We start from the raw sequence: 14,231 nt of genomic DNA on the forward strand, positions 1-14,231 counted from the left end.
TTATATTTCAAGTCTAGCCAAGTTGGGTGTATTTGCTTGCTAACATGGTATAACAGTTGAACTGTTATGAATACACCCTCCTGTCCATCTCCACCTGTTCGAACAAACTGTTCACTTTGTTTAGATATTGAAATCAAGTGGCCTACATAAGCATAAGATAAGATGCTTTTTATGTCTTATGCTCATTAATAACATGTCTTTTTATAACATAAAAAGACATTAATGAGCATAAGATGCTTATTACTAAGAATCAGAAGGAGTTGCCAATTTCTTATATAAATTAGGTTTGGGTGATAAACCGTTTATATGGTATATTTTGAAAAACCGGCAGTATGATTTTCTAAACTTTTTGGGTTTCGTTTTTTGGGTTGGGGGCACCCCCGTATCACGGGAGCTTCACACTATGCCACTGCTTATAACTATAAAAAATCTAAGACGTGTCAAACAAATGACATCCAGCTCAGGGCTACAGGTTCGCATTTGGTTTGCTAACTTGCTAGCCCAGTGGCTAGACGTCAAGATCAAGTTTCCTGGTTACAGCAGAGACATACAACCCCCTCCTGGATCAAGATCCCTGTTACCTGAATTGTTTTGTGTGGGGTTGTGAAATAGCACCCCTTGTGTGCACATTTGGTAATACCGTATAGCCCAGTATGGTACAGAAACGGTATGAACATCTGGATACCACCCAACCCTATTATAAATCAGTATTTGTATACTCACTGCACATTTAGAAAACACAGACCAGACAGCTAGCAAAGAACAGTCTGTTGATAAAATGCTGCTAGCGGTATTTGGTACCGCAATGCTGCATAAAATCTTCCAAAATCATGTTTATTGAGACTCATTTTAGTAGAGTCTGCTCTATTCTACATTTTGGGAGTTGAGACATAAAAAAGGTATCGTTAGAAAAGTGCTCATTATTTAACTGTACGACGTTATTTATTTAACTGACCGATTCTGTTGGACCAAACCTCAACTGCAAAAAGACAGTTTAAACTGCTTGTTGTCAGTGAGGAAGAAGTGTTCTTTAGTCTTTGTTGTTTTGAGTGGCAGGGGGAGGGGCTTGGTGTCTGTGTGGGAAAGTGCAGTGAACACAGCACAGAAGGTGACAGGACCAAAAAGACAGTCATAAAAACTGTAGAGAATGTTTTTTTACCTTGTATCTTGCAATATAAGCATTTGGAACGTCGGACTAAACATAACATTGAAATTAATTTGATATATCGCTCAGCCCTATGTTGGACTGAGCATTTAAAAACCACAATCTCTGTTCTGAATCCAACATCCCCTCAAGATCAACTCGAGAGGGAATTTCCCCTTAATGCATAGCAATCTCATTGCCAAAACCAAAACCCCCTCTCTTTTCCCCAGCTTCCCAGATAGGTAGCCTACCTAACATGGCACAGCCTAACTTGGCATAGACCACACCTTAATATAAAAAATGACCTATCACAAGATCGTCCCACCAAAGACAAAACGCAGGACTATTTAAATACTCACAGCCAATCAAGTAAAACAGTGCTTAACGAATGGGGTTCTGGAGGACGAGATAATGCAGCAAGACAACCCCAAAATACATCCATCATAAACACAACACACATTCCAGTATCCAATAATACTATTCATTAAAAAAAGCACAGCGGGACAAAATGTCAAAGATCTTGCGGTGAAATCATTCCCACGGGTTAAAAGAGGAAATCCAGGCGATTTCCACAACAACTCATACGAGGTCCTTAGTGACAAACTGCAGATTAACAACATAGGAGAAGCAGACAGTATCTGCAGACCATGAAGCACCGGTGTAGACCTTCTTCACAAAGCAGGAAGACACTGCTAGTTTACTTTCCTAAAGAGTGTGCAACAACAACAACTTTATGAAGACACATGAACACTTTTCTTTCAGTAGAAACAGAAAAATCTGTATAAGCCTACATGTAGGCTACCCTATGCATTTATCTACATTAGCTGGCAAACTCATAGCCTAGGTCTACTACGCACAGTGGTGGGAAAGCAGTTTACCCTCCGGTGAAAACAGACTAGTGAGGTGTAAAATTAAAAATTGCTAGTTACTGTCTTGTCAAATAATATCCCAATATGATTTTCGCACTAGTTGGCTGTACCTGCACCAAAACATTTTTCCCTTCATAGCTTGTTCTCCATATTTTTAAAAAAGGGAGCCAATTTGTTTTAAGCACTTAATTCCATGACTGATCAAAACGTATTTTCTCATGGCTCTCTCGTCCCTCTGCATGAGCTATATGTTTGGAACATCAAATTTCAATTGTTTTGGCTCTGTAGTCTAGTACTTTGGATTTGAAATGATAAAATGACAAATGGGGTTAAAGTGCAGACTCATCTTTAATTTGAGGGTATTTTCACCATATCGGGTGAAGCATTTTGACCAAAAGTATCGTGACAAATTCACTTATGTGTATTAAATCTGGTCCCATATTCATAGCACACAATGACTTGATCAAGTTTGTCACAAAAATAGTTGGATGCGTTTGCGGTTTGTTTTGGTTGTGTTTCAGATTATTTTGTGCCTAATAGAAATTAATAGTAAATAATGTATTGTGTAATTTTGGAGTCACTTTTATTGTAAATAAGAATAGAAGTGCTGGAGTACAGAGCCCCCCAAAAAAGTGTCCCAGTCCCAATACTTTGAGCTCACTGTATAGAATTGCAATTCATATCGGCACCAACATTTCACAACAATATCGTATTGTGAGGTCCCTGGCAATTCCCAGCCCTAAAACAGACCCAAACACAGAGCCACTCGAGCACTTTCAACTCAGCCTGTAGTGGCCTGTTGTGAATGTTGAAACGGTGAGTTTTAATTACAGACGTTTTCTGCCAGCGTCTCATGGACTCCGACAACTGCAACTGGGTGTCTCACGGGTCATCAACAGTTCATACCTTACAGGCAACATCACTCGGAGTAGCCTCCAAACCACATCTCCTTTAACTGGCCATTTCAAACTCTGGCCTCTCATAAAAGAAGACATTGTGAAGCGATGGTATGGAAATAATGTGAATAGAACGTTTATATTTTTTCCCAGGAGATCATGTTAGTTTTCTTGACTGTGCGTGTGTAGAGTGCTTTCATGTTTCAGAAGGCAGAAAATGAATCAAATCAAGAGATTTCAATTCAGCTTGTGATTGTGTGGAGGTGGGCATTCTTAATAGCTGCCTTTGACCTTGTTCATTAGGGCACAACAAAACGTTTTGAGATGCTTTTTAACAGAAAATGACAGAGCGTTTCTTTTTTGACAAGTACAGTTAATACCTCCCTGTTTAATTCAGTTCTCTCCTGTTTGGTGCCTAATGAATGCCACCGTTGTCAGCTCCCAATCCACAGTACAGGATAAATGTAACTGAAGGGTGGAAGAGGAGAGAAGGGGGAATGAATGATGTTATTTTTAAACCTGCATATTTAGTTAAAAGAAATTCATGTTAGCAGGCAATATTAACTAGGGAAATTGTGTCACTTCTCTTGCATTCATTGCACGCAGAGTCAGGGTATATGCAACAGTTTGGGCTGCCTGGCTTGTTCCGAACTAATTTTCCAGAATTATGACATAACATTGAAGTTTGTGCAATGTAACAGCAATATTTAGACTTAGGGTTGCCACCCGTTCGATAAAATACAGAACAGTTCTGTATTTCACTGAAAAAATACATTTTTGATTTCGAAATGATAGTTTCTTGGTTTGACCATATTAATGACCAAAGGCTCGTATTTCTGTGTTTATTATATTAGAATTAAGTCTATGATTCGATATTTGATAGAGCAGTCTGACTGAGTGGTGGTAGGCAGCAGCACGCTCGTAAGCATTCATTCAAACTTTACTGTGTTCGCCAGCAGCTCTTAGCAATGCTTGAATCACAGCGCTGTTTATGACTTCAAGCCTATCAACTCTTGAGATTAGGCAGGCAATACTAAAGTGCCTATAAGAACATCCAATAGTCAAAGGTATATGAAATACAAATGGTATAAAGAGAAATAGTCGACGAGTCATAATTCCTATAATAACTACAACCTAAAACTTCTTAACTGGGAACATTGAACCACCAGCTTTCATATGTTCTGAGCAAGGAACTTAAACGGTAGCTTTTTTTACATGGCACATATTGCACTTTTACTTTCTTCTCCAACTTTGTTTTTGAATTATTTAAACCAAATTGAGCATGTTTCATTATTCGAGACTAAATAGATATTATTATATATTATTGATGTATTATATTAAGTTAAAATAAAAGTGTTCATTGTTCATTCAGTATTGTTGTAATTTTATATATATATATATATATATATATATATATATAAATAAATAAAATCGGCATCGGCTTTTTTTGGTCCTCCAATAATCGTTATTGGCGTTGAAAAATCATAATCGGACGACCTCTATTCCAAACTAAAACGATGCTGCTTTCCACTCTGCTTCTTAATATAAGTCATTTTATTTCTAAGATTCCAAAAGTTATGACCTTTGTCAAATCACAATATTTGGTAAAGAACTACATTTAAAAAATGTAAATAGCTATTCGATTTCTCCCATATCGTGCAGCCCTAATTCACATCATTAAAGTCTAAAATTAATGTAGCAACTGCAAGAAATGCTACCCTTGTAGATTCCATCTGTGCGGAGTTGTGAAAAGATTGACTGTAAGTCCCTAAGAGTGTCTCTACATAGCAGCTGTGGTGCTAGTTGTTTGGTATTAAAATAGTCTCAGACGTAGTCGGCAACAAGAAAAACATGACATTGGATGCAAAGCTTGTACATTTCAAGTGAATCAGACACACAAGAAGTTTCCTGCCTAGCTAGCTGGATACACATGGTGAACTTGTTATGAGTAGTTAGCAGATGAGGCGGGGCTGGTATGTCTACACATGGTTCCCAGCAAGCTTTGGCCATTCATTTTACACACACATTAAAACACAGTCATGGGAAGTGCAATTAAAACCTCACAAATCACCCAGAAAAACAGTTACATTCCTCAACAAATAAGTTCCCAATACAAGGATGCCCTTGTCATCTTTATATTCGACCTGCCAACCTCCAACGGTTGCAGGCTACCAACACTGAGCAAAACCAGGCATGAGTCCCCCAACGCCCCCAATAACTCTGCCTTTTTACTCCATTAAGATACATGCAGGAGATAAAGCCCTCTAGGGCTCAATTGAAGATAAGAGCAGCATGACTGTGTGTGTGTCCCACTGTAAAGCAATGTGAGAGTTGCTCATTCACAATAGAGGGGATTGATTTGAGACCTTGATGCAGCCTAACACAGTAAACTGGGCTTGGGTGTTTTAGAATGCAATTGTCCCCACAAATGTGAAGGACTGCCCAATTCAATGTTACCCTAGCTACATTAACATTAGTAGCTGTAAGTTGCTTTAGATAAGAGCATCTGCTATATGACTGAAATGTAAATTTAATAAACAGTTAAATGGATGATATCGGCACATAATTAGTGGTTTGGGTCCCATTCAGTGCAGAAAAGGCAGGCCCGAAGATCTCACTTCTCAGTATAAAAAAAATGCAACATTAGTTTAGACAAATTCTTATGAATAGAAATCAACTTACAAATCTGAGAGTGTATATTCAAATGGATGATTACAGGGGAATGTAGTTAAGTCACTGTTTATTGTGAAGGCAAAATTAGAGGCGCCATTATAATTGCCATCTATACATCATATGACGACAACACATTGCTGCTAATGATGACTCATAGAAGAATATGCAGCAGCTGGCTGGTTATTAACCAATCATTTCATTCAAAAATAGGCTGACGAGTGCAAGAGTGGGTGGTGCAGAAAGCATGTTTACTGGTGATGTTTCTGTTCACATCACACACGGCAGTGATCAATGCTGATCTATGTCTAATTAGGGAGTGTGAACCGTCAGCCACTAATCACCCATCGATTGATAGCCCCCTGTTTAGGGTAAATATATTTCCAAACAACCCTGATGAATTTAACTTTGATTTAAGGATTATCCTTGTTGTAACTATTAAAAACCTTATGGTTAACTACAGTCATTGTAGTTATATAGTAAACAATAGCCATAGGGTTCTTTTTTTAAACAGCTAGCCTTATTTCGAAGTAACCTGCCTAACCATAACCTCAATGAATTGTGACACAAGTTTGACAGGTGCCCCGCTGCTTGACAGCAGAGAGCATTCACACCCTGCTGGCTTGCCTGTCCAACTTCCTTGATCAAACTAAACATGGCATTCCTATCTAGCTTGAGACCACTCATGCACTAATAAATCACACTTAATAATTCGATATTTATAGACAGGGATCTGCTTACCCTTGAGACAGTGAGATCTGTCATAAGCTGATCGAAGGCCCGCGTCTCCTCTGCTTGTTTCTGGTTGTGCAGCGCTATCTTTTCGCTGAACTTCCTGGGGTTTGAGCCACCCGAGCCCGGGGATCCGGACATGGTGTGGGCCGCACAGTTTCAAAACTTTACTTAAAAAATGTAAAGCGAGTGCTTGGGGCACAAATATAGATAGTGTGGTTTTGATTGTCAGTCCACTTTTAGCGAATCCATCAGTGCTGCTTCAAATCGTCGCGTTGACAAATCTTCGGTGCTAGCTAACGTTAGCCACATAGGTTAACAATAGTGAACAGTTCAGCTGACAAGTGTTTGTAAACAATCAAATTCCAAAATATGTTTACGGTGCCAGCAGGTAACGCTTACCGAAGTTATTGAGTTTTATACATCCCAACGTATTGTCAATGCATGTGAAAATATTTACATTTGTAAATAATTAACTAAACTAATAACAAGCCAACAACTTGTTGGAAACTCAATCAGTAGCTAGTTATGCTAACTAGCTAGCGTGAGAGAGTGCCAGTGCTAGCTAGCTACCTGTCACTTCCATTTTCTTCATTGACAATTTAGCTTAAAATAGTAACGTTTTGATGACGTAGCCAACAATGCATTGTCAATTGAGGCAACACGCGTAGCTAAATAACTAATAAGTACTTCAACCTCTTCAAAGCTATCAAAACTGTCATTTTATGCAGTGTATAAAAATGTTCATCGATAGAAATTACAGCTACGCAGCTAGCTCGTACAGTAGCTACCGCGTAATGCGACACGAACAGCAGAAAAGAAGCGCAACTTACGTTAGCTAAAGATTTGTAAACTATCTAAAACAATATTTGCTAACGTTACCCTCGGCAGTTAGTTTGAATTACGCCCAAATATAGTTGTTAGCAATGTTTTCATTAGCGAATACTTCCCTTGTGGAGAAGATTTCGAAATGTCATTTCAACAAGTGTCGGAAAGATCTTGCAGTAGCAGCGCGAGCGTTATCCAAATCAGCATGTAACATAATCCACTCTCTCGATCTCAAATACATTGCTTTCGATTCTGGTCCTCTGATTAGGCAGGTCGACTGTAACAGCTACAACAATTTTTTACAGGCTATATTTAGTTCGCATGTAAACATTCAAATCCATGCGGTAAAGTCGAGCTTCTTCTCGTCTTGTCTCCTCCTGTTGCATATCGCTCCATAGTTTGTCGGCTCTCGATGGTGAGATCTCTTTCCCCACTGATCCTGCCATATAAAAAAAACAGCTTGAAACTGTAAAACAACCTTACCGGTTATGTCCACAGGAGGGCAATGAAGAACTCTTAAAGGGGATGTGTACCTGGCCGCATTATCCAACTGAATAGTGTAGCATGGAAACACTTCACAGGAATCATTTTCACTGCAGCCAATAACAAGTTTCCATCCCGTTTTTATGCGAGTTAAGTCATACAGTATAAATACAAAGTCAAGACAGCTGTGATAGAAACAGAAGTTTTGGTACAATTTTATAAAAGCCAACAGATAAATAGTTTGTTTGACATGGTGGGATCTTTTTGTTTCGATAAAATTAATTATGCAAGAAATGTTGGTCAAGCACCTTTATGCGCAAACATATAATAACCATCATATGGAAGTAAACTTGGAGTCACATGATGATATGGTGTGTGGTCATCCCACTACAACTCGGGAAACCATGTCGTTTATTTGGCTACAGATGAAATAAGTTATGAAGTTCACAGGGTGGTGAAAGTGCACAACGATGAGCTTGATGCTTCTTTCCACTAAATATCAAGGGTCTTATTCTGGAGACATGATAGGTGCTTGACTGCCGTTTGACAAATACAAATATTCTCGCTCTTATCCATAATCTTATCATGTTGACTAGCCTACCCGCAATGTATCTGTGAGCTGTTGGCTAGAGCACATGTGCCAAGACCCCAGTTTTTGAGACAAAACTATTGGTCGAGTTGAAACTGCACTGGAAACACAATGAACTTTAGATTTTTATTCGGGAGATGAAAACTTAAGCGAAAAAGTACATTTTGTGTGCACTACGTCATCACACACTGATTTTTTTTTCACAAAAAGTTAGATTTTCTTTATGCAGATTTTAAAATATTTGTATGAAAATCTGGCATCAATTGGATGGAAACCTAGTTCATAGTAGAGATGGTTGCTAAACTGAGATTATTTGACACTGGGGATCACTTGATACACTGAAATATGACTGTAACCACTTCTGAATATAGCCTAGGAATGAAAATATAGCCTTTGTCTGAAAAAAAGTGTTTTTGCTTCATTTTGTACATCATTTAATCATAGCATCCATTAAGATAAGAAACTGCATATTACATCATTTTGTGTATTTGAAACCATGGGGAACATGTTGCTATTTCTGTTCGTGTTTTGCTTGTGACACCTAGGCCAGGATTTAATCAGATCGGCCTGTCAACAATGAGCCTTTTAAAAGTAATGTTACCATGTTCACATTCTAGGTGAACGCTGCAGATATGTGTCTCAATTGGAAATTGCCTTTAAATAATAATACAAATTAGGTGGGTGCTTATATTTGTCCTACTTCCGGCCTAGCCTTTATCATACGGTTGTTCAGCCTCATTATTTAGTGAACTGAATGGTAATTGACCTGGATACAAATGTCTACTAAATAAATTAAGGAAACATTTAAGTGCTCATAACAATCGTAAATATGCATTTTACCACAGTGGCACACACGTGAAAGTAAATTAGCTTGGTTTATTCAGTTCCTTAAATTGTACTTTTCATTCTCAAACCTATCCAATCATCCATGGACATACAGTACTAGGACCTGCTGGCTAGTGTCCACATGGAGAAAAAATATTACATCATACAATGAAAATAAAATTATACTGACATATTCTGCCAAACAATACATTTTAACTAATAGGACCAGTTTCCCAGACACAGTTTAGGTTAATCCTGAATCTCTATTGAAAATATATTTCAGTCCAGAACTAGGCTGGATCTGGTTTTGGGAAACCTTCCCTTAAAGTTAATTTACATTTACATTTAAGTCATTTTGCAGACGCTCTTATCCAGAGCGACTTACAAGTTGGTGCATTCACCTTATGATATCCAGTGGAACAACCACTTTACAATAGTGCATCTAACTCTTAGGGGGGGGGGGTTAGAAGGATTACTTTATCCTATCGTAGGTATTCCTTAAAGAGGTGGGGTTTCAGATGTTTCCGGAAGGTGGTGATTGACTCCGCTGACCTGGCGTCGTGGGGGAGTTTGTTCCACCATTGGGGTGCCAGAGCAGCGAACAGTTTTGACTGGGCTGAGCGGGAGCTGTACTTCCTCAGAGGTAGGGAGGCGAGCAGGCCAGAGGTGGATGAACGCAGTGCCCTTGTTTGGGTGTAGGGCCTGATCAGAGCCTGAAGGTACGGAGGTGCCGTTCCCCTCACAGCTCCGGGAAATTTACTATTCATAAACAGTGTGCATAATAATCTGTGTATTTCACAATTTATAAACATTAAAATGTATAATCATGTGTAAGCGTTCTAAGCATGTAATAATTTAAAAAGCATCTTAATGAATGTTTTAAAGTGTCACCTTTTATTTATTTTTATAAGTCACTGGTAATAATGTATCTCATGAAAAATAGCTTGTGGATGATATAAAAGTCAAATAAATGACATATTGCATTAAAGCTTAATTCGTTTTAAAACATGTAAAACATTCTATGGACTACGGGCAAAACATAACACAGAAAGAGCTTAGGCTCCTAGATAACTATATCCTGGTTAGGCCCAGTGTAAATTAACTTCAATACAAGGGTACACTGGTTAAAAAAAAAAAACATTTCTAAACAATTCTGACAGGGCAGTACTGTATATCACGCTTTCCAGTCTTCTGAAATGGAGCCGATTGTCATAAGGATTCTGTGCTGAGACGGTTTGTTTAGTGTACAGTGAGTGACATCTACTGGAACCTAAAGCATATCTCTCTTCATTGTTATATAATACTGCACTCTAGACTGGAGTGTATGAATGATTTCCTTTAGAGTGGTGAATGGAGTAAAATCAACTGAAGTCACCGTATTTTCAATTAATAGTGAATGTGTGACTAAAGAACTATGAAACGTGATTTGCTCTGACACTATGCTCCTTAAAAGGAAAATAAAAAGTAACATTAACTATACTTGGAGGACTGACAACACAAAGAATAAATAAGGACAGTTTTCTTTTATACATTTATTTAACACAAAGCATAATAACACATCTTTTCTACATTGATTGTTCAGTCTACTCTTGAAAGGCTATTTCCTATGCCAATAGTGGATTTGCAAGTTTCTTAAAGCTATACTGTATGACAAAATTGCTTGCGTGATGTCATCAGCATGCAACTGTTGAACTGTGTTTCATATAACTGGAAAACAAGCGCCTGACACAGACAAATCCATATCTTCTACCTTTGACAGTCTTACAGTAACATAGTAACACAAAACACAACAAGCACTCTGGATCCTGACCAGGATACACTGGGCGCATCCAGCAGGCTTCCGGTGGACTTTTCCTTGGCGAATAAGGCACATACCGTACGGTGAATATTCCATCTCAATAAGGCACATAATGAATACATATACTTAAAGTAGTGCGGAAAAGGGGGAAACCGAGCTAAGATAAGACAGCATAGAGCCAAGGCCCTCTGTTAGATGTTCTGTTCTCAACAGTGTCTGTAGCCCCCTCTCCTTCTTTCCCTCCCTCTCCCCGTCTCATCCATCTATTTTCCGTAAAACTTCTTGTTGAGCAGGAAGATGAGCAGGTTGACATTGATGGTGGCCCTGTCGAAGAGCTTCATCACAGCCACACCCTCGTACTGCAGCTGGAGGAGGTCCTGGGAGAGAGAAGAGAAGGAAGAGATGGAGGGAGAGCATGAGAGGCAGGAAGAGGGAGAGGAGCAGAGAAAGGGGAGAGTGAGGGAGATGAGAAATGGAGAAGGAATCATTCGAAAAAGTATTTTAAAAAAAGACAGAAATATCATCAACAAACCATAAAATCCCATTTGACCACCACCTTTCTCACATCCCGGCATCACTGTACATCATTCATTCATATATGTATACCTGGTATTCCAACTGTAACGTCTCCAAGTGCACTCCCATGAACTTGGCCTTCACATCGAACACTCCAACCGCCTCCGACGGAGAGATCTCAAAGATGACGTTCTTAAACCTGTGTGTGGGGGAGGGGGATGTCACAATGTACAGTACTAGCTATATGACATACAGTACCATTGAGTTTGGAGTGTGTCGGTGTGGTCTCTGAACAGGTGTCCACTCAGTCAGGGTTTGTGTGTGCGCCACTATGCAGGTATGGGAATTATACGGGCAGGTACAAAGTATGGGTACAGTGCCAAAGTAGTAAGTACTGTAAATGCAAATATGCTTGAGATAGATATAGGCTACGGCCACACGGATTAAATCTTGTAGGTTTTCATCAGTTGTTGACTGTCAAAAGATCAATCCAAGTCAACTATTTTCAATAAAAGAGCGAAATCTGTGAGTTTAAATTTAATTATATATATTTTTTTAATCAGACAAACATCGCCGTCCATCATCCGTCAACAGATGACTCCCATTAAAATAAATACTGTCTCAAACCAGATGTTTCAGACACAAATGATCTGTGTGTCGCCACAGACTAGAGTGCATAATGTTCAGGTTCTTTGTTAACGGCTTGGATACCGAACAACTAAACTGGATCTGATGTCTCGGCGCAGTCGATTGTATGAATTAAAATGTTTACGTGAAAGGGTTTTATTTTGATTGATTATCAATGACAAATCTGATCAATCAACCAATCAATCCATGACTAAAATAGGACAGAAAGGGGCACAGCTACCCTCACACATTGAGCAAAAACATGAACACTATTATTTGCCTAAAACTAAGGATTTGTGTGATGTATCCATATTACATCATATATCCCATACAGCTAACATTCAAGACAACAGTTGGTAAACAATTATTAACTAAACATCCAAGGTGTATCTTTGACTTACTGGTTTGTCTGCAGGTCTTCAATCTCGATCAGCACACCCTTCTCATGGAGGCGAGCGGCGGTGTACTTCTGAGACACCTGTTTACTCTTCTTGGCCTTGGTGTCACCTGGTTTCTTTGACAGCCTGAGGAGGGAGGGAGAGAAGATCGTGTCCATAACACTGTCACACATCGTAACAGAGGAAATAGCAGTCCATGTAATAACGTTCCCTCAACCTGAGTTGCAGTTGCCTTCTGCTAGAAACTTAACATTTCGGCAGTTCCATTCCATTTCAGGGTCGTTAACAAAATAGGCATGGAATTAAAACTTAATAAAAAATGGAGAGGTACTTCCTAGACTTGTCCAATAAACACTTGTTAAGTTTATCAACATTTTGTTAACTTGTGTTCTAATGAACACAACCCAGATGTAAAAAGTATGACGATGGCTCCACCCAGCCCTCTAATAGGTTCAAACCCTTGACCTCTGCAGTGCAAGTTTCCCCGTCTGTCTTATTCACTTACACCCCGCACCCAACAACATTTCTGTAATAAGAATTCAAAGTTGAGCTCTTGATCCTTTATTCTACTGACACACAAAACATCCTCCGTCAACACTGGGATTCCAACCTGCATCCCTCCGGTCTCCGGCCCACCTCTCAAACCTGGAGGCTAGCGTCTTCCCTCTGGTATGAAGAGAAAGGCCACTCACTTGCCCTTGTTGCTGGCCAGGTTGTCCATGCAGGTCTTGATGTACTGATTGTAGTAGTCAATCTGGACGTTGTAGAAGGCGGTCTTGGAGTTGAGGGCGGTGTTAGTCTGTTGGAGCTTCACCAGCTCCGCCTTCCTCCGCTGCCGATACCGCCGCTGGTTTCGGATGTCCTGGAACACACATACGTTATATTTTACGTGGCACATCCACAAAAACACGTATACTATAAGTACCACACACACACACACATCACGTGAGACACAGAAACACTGACACTCTCACACAGTACCATGGCGATGTCGTTGAGGTCCTAGAAGTGGTTCAATGGGTGGACATACACACACAGCTTCAACTAGCGAGCTGTACCTTGGCGATGTCGTTGATGAGGTCCTGGTAGCGGTTGTCAGGGTGCACCTTGCCCAGCTCTGCCAGGCGCTGCAGGTTGCTCCTGATCTTGTCCTTCTTGCCCTGCAGCGTCAGGCTGTCATCCACCACCGGTTTGGCCTGCTTCATCTTCTCCGGGGTTTTGGCATCACGGATGGCACGCCGCTGCATAGCACGCTGGTACTCCACTTCCTGGGAGGGGGAAAACAGGGGTGGTGTCATGTGTTGCTGTGGCGCTGGGGTGAAGATTCCCCAAGGCACAGATCTAGGATCAGCTTCCCTTCCCCCAATTCTAACCTAAGGAGTAGTGGGGAAAATGCTAAACTGACTCAAGATCAGCGTCTAGGGGCAACTTTCAGGGGCCCTATACTGTCACTGTGCACAAATCATAGTTGAATAAAGCAAAAGTGATAACTCCCGAACCCAGAGGAAGTCCTACTCAGTTGACTACTTTAAACTGGTGCATGCTATCAGTCTTTTGTGGTGTGCCCTCTCTGCTTTAACTCTATGGCACAACGATATAATCAAAAACAAAGATGAAGTGTTGGTGTGTGAGCAGCTAACTAATATTACAGGTGTGCATCCTTCCCTCCCCCTCAATTCAAAGGAATTTATTTGCATGGGAAACGTGTTTACATTGCCAAACCAAATGAAAAATATAAACAATCCGAAATTAACAGTAAACATTACACACAAGTTAAATGAATAGAGACATTTCAAATGTTATTATGGCTATGTACAGTGTTGTAAACATGAGCAAATAGTTGAAGTACAAAAGGG

General features: G+C 39.8%; 2 protein-coding genes across 2 annotated transcripts in view; both read right to left on the bottom strand.

Moving 5' to 3' along the window:
- The window catches only part of crtc3 (CREB regulated transcription coactivator 3), a gene marked incomplete in the record, with an annotated part of 81,418 nt that extends 73,828 nt beyond the window's left edge, over positions 1-7,590 (bottom strand). Inside the window, 1 exon segment of the mRNA XM_071400945.1 lies at positions 6,321-7,590. Coding sequence (XP_071257046.1) covers positions 6,321-6,452 — 132 coding nt within the window.
- A 2,963-nt stretch (positions 7,591-10,553) lies between these two features.
- The window catches only part of iqgap1 (IQ motif containing GTPase activating protein 1), a 58,923-nt gene continuing 55,245 nt past the window's right edge, over positions 10,554-14,231 (bottom strand). Inside the window, exons 33-37 of the mRNA XM_071400967.1 lie at positions 13,434-13,643; positions 13,068-13,237; positions 12,379-12,501; positions 11,441-11,549; positions 10,554-11,211 (exon numbers count right to left, since the gene is read on the bottom strand). Of these exons, the coding sequence (XP_071257068.1) occupies positions 11,098-11,211; positions 11,441-11,549; positions 12,379-12,501; positions 13,068-13,237; positions 13,434-13,643 (726 nt within the window). The 3' untranslated portion in view covers positions 10,554-11,097. The remainder of the gene's footprint in view (positions 11,212-11,440; positions 11,550-12,378; positions 12,502-13,067; positions 13,238-13,433; positions 13,644-14,231) is intronic.

This window comes from Salvelinus alpinus, chromosome 5, assembly GCF_045679555.1.
Source record: "Salvelinus alpinus chromosome 5, SLU_Salpinus.1, whole genome shotgun sequence".
NCBI lineage: Eukaryota > Metazoa > Chordata > Actinopteri > Salmoniformes > Salmonidae > Salvelinus > Salvelinus alpinus.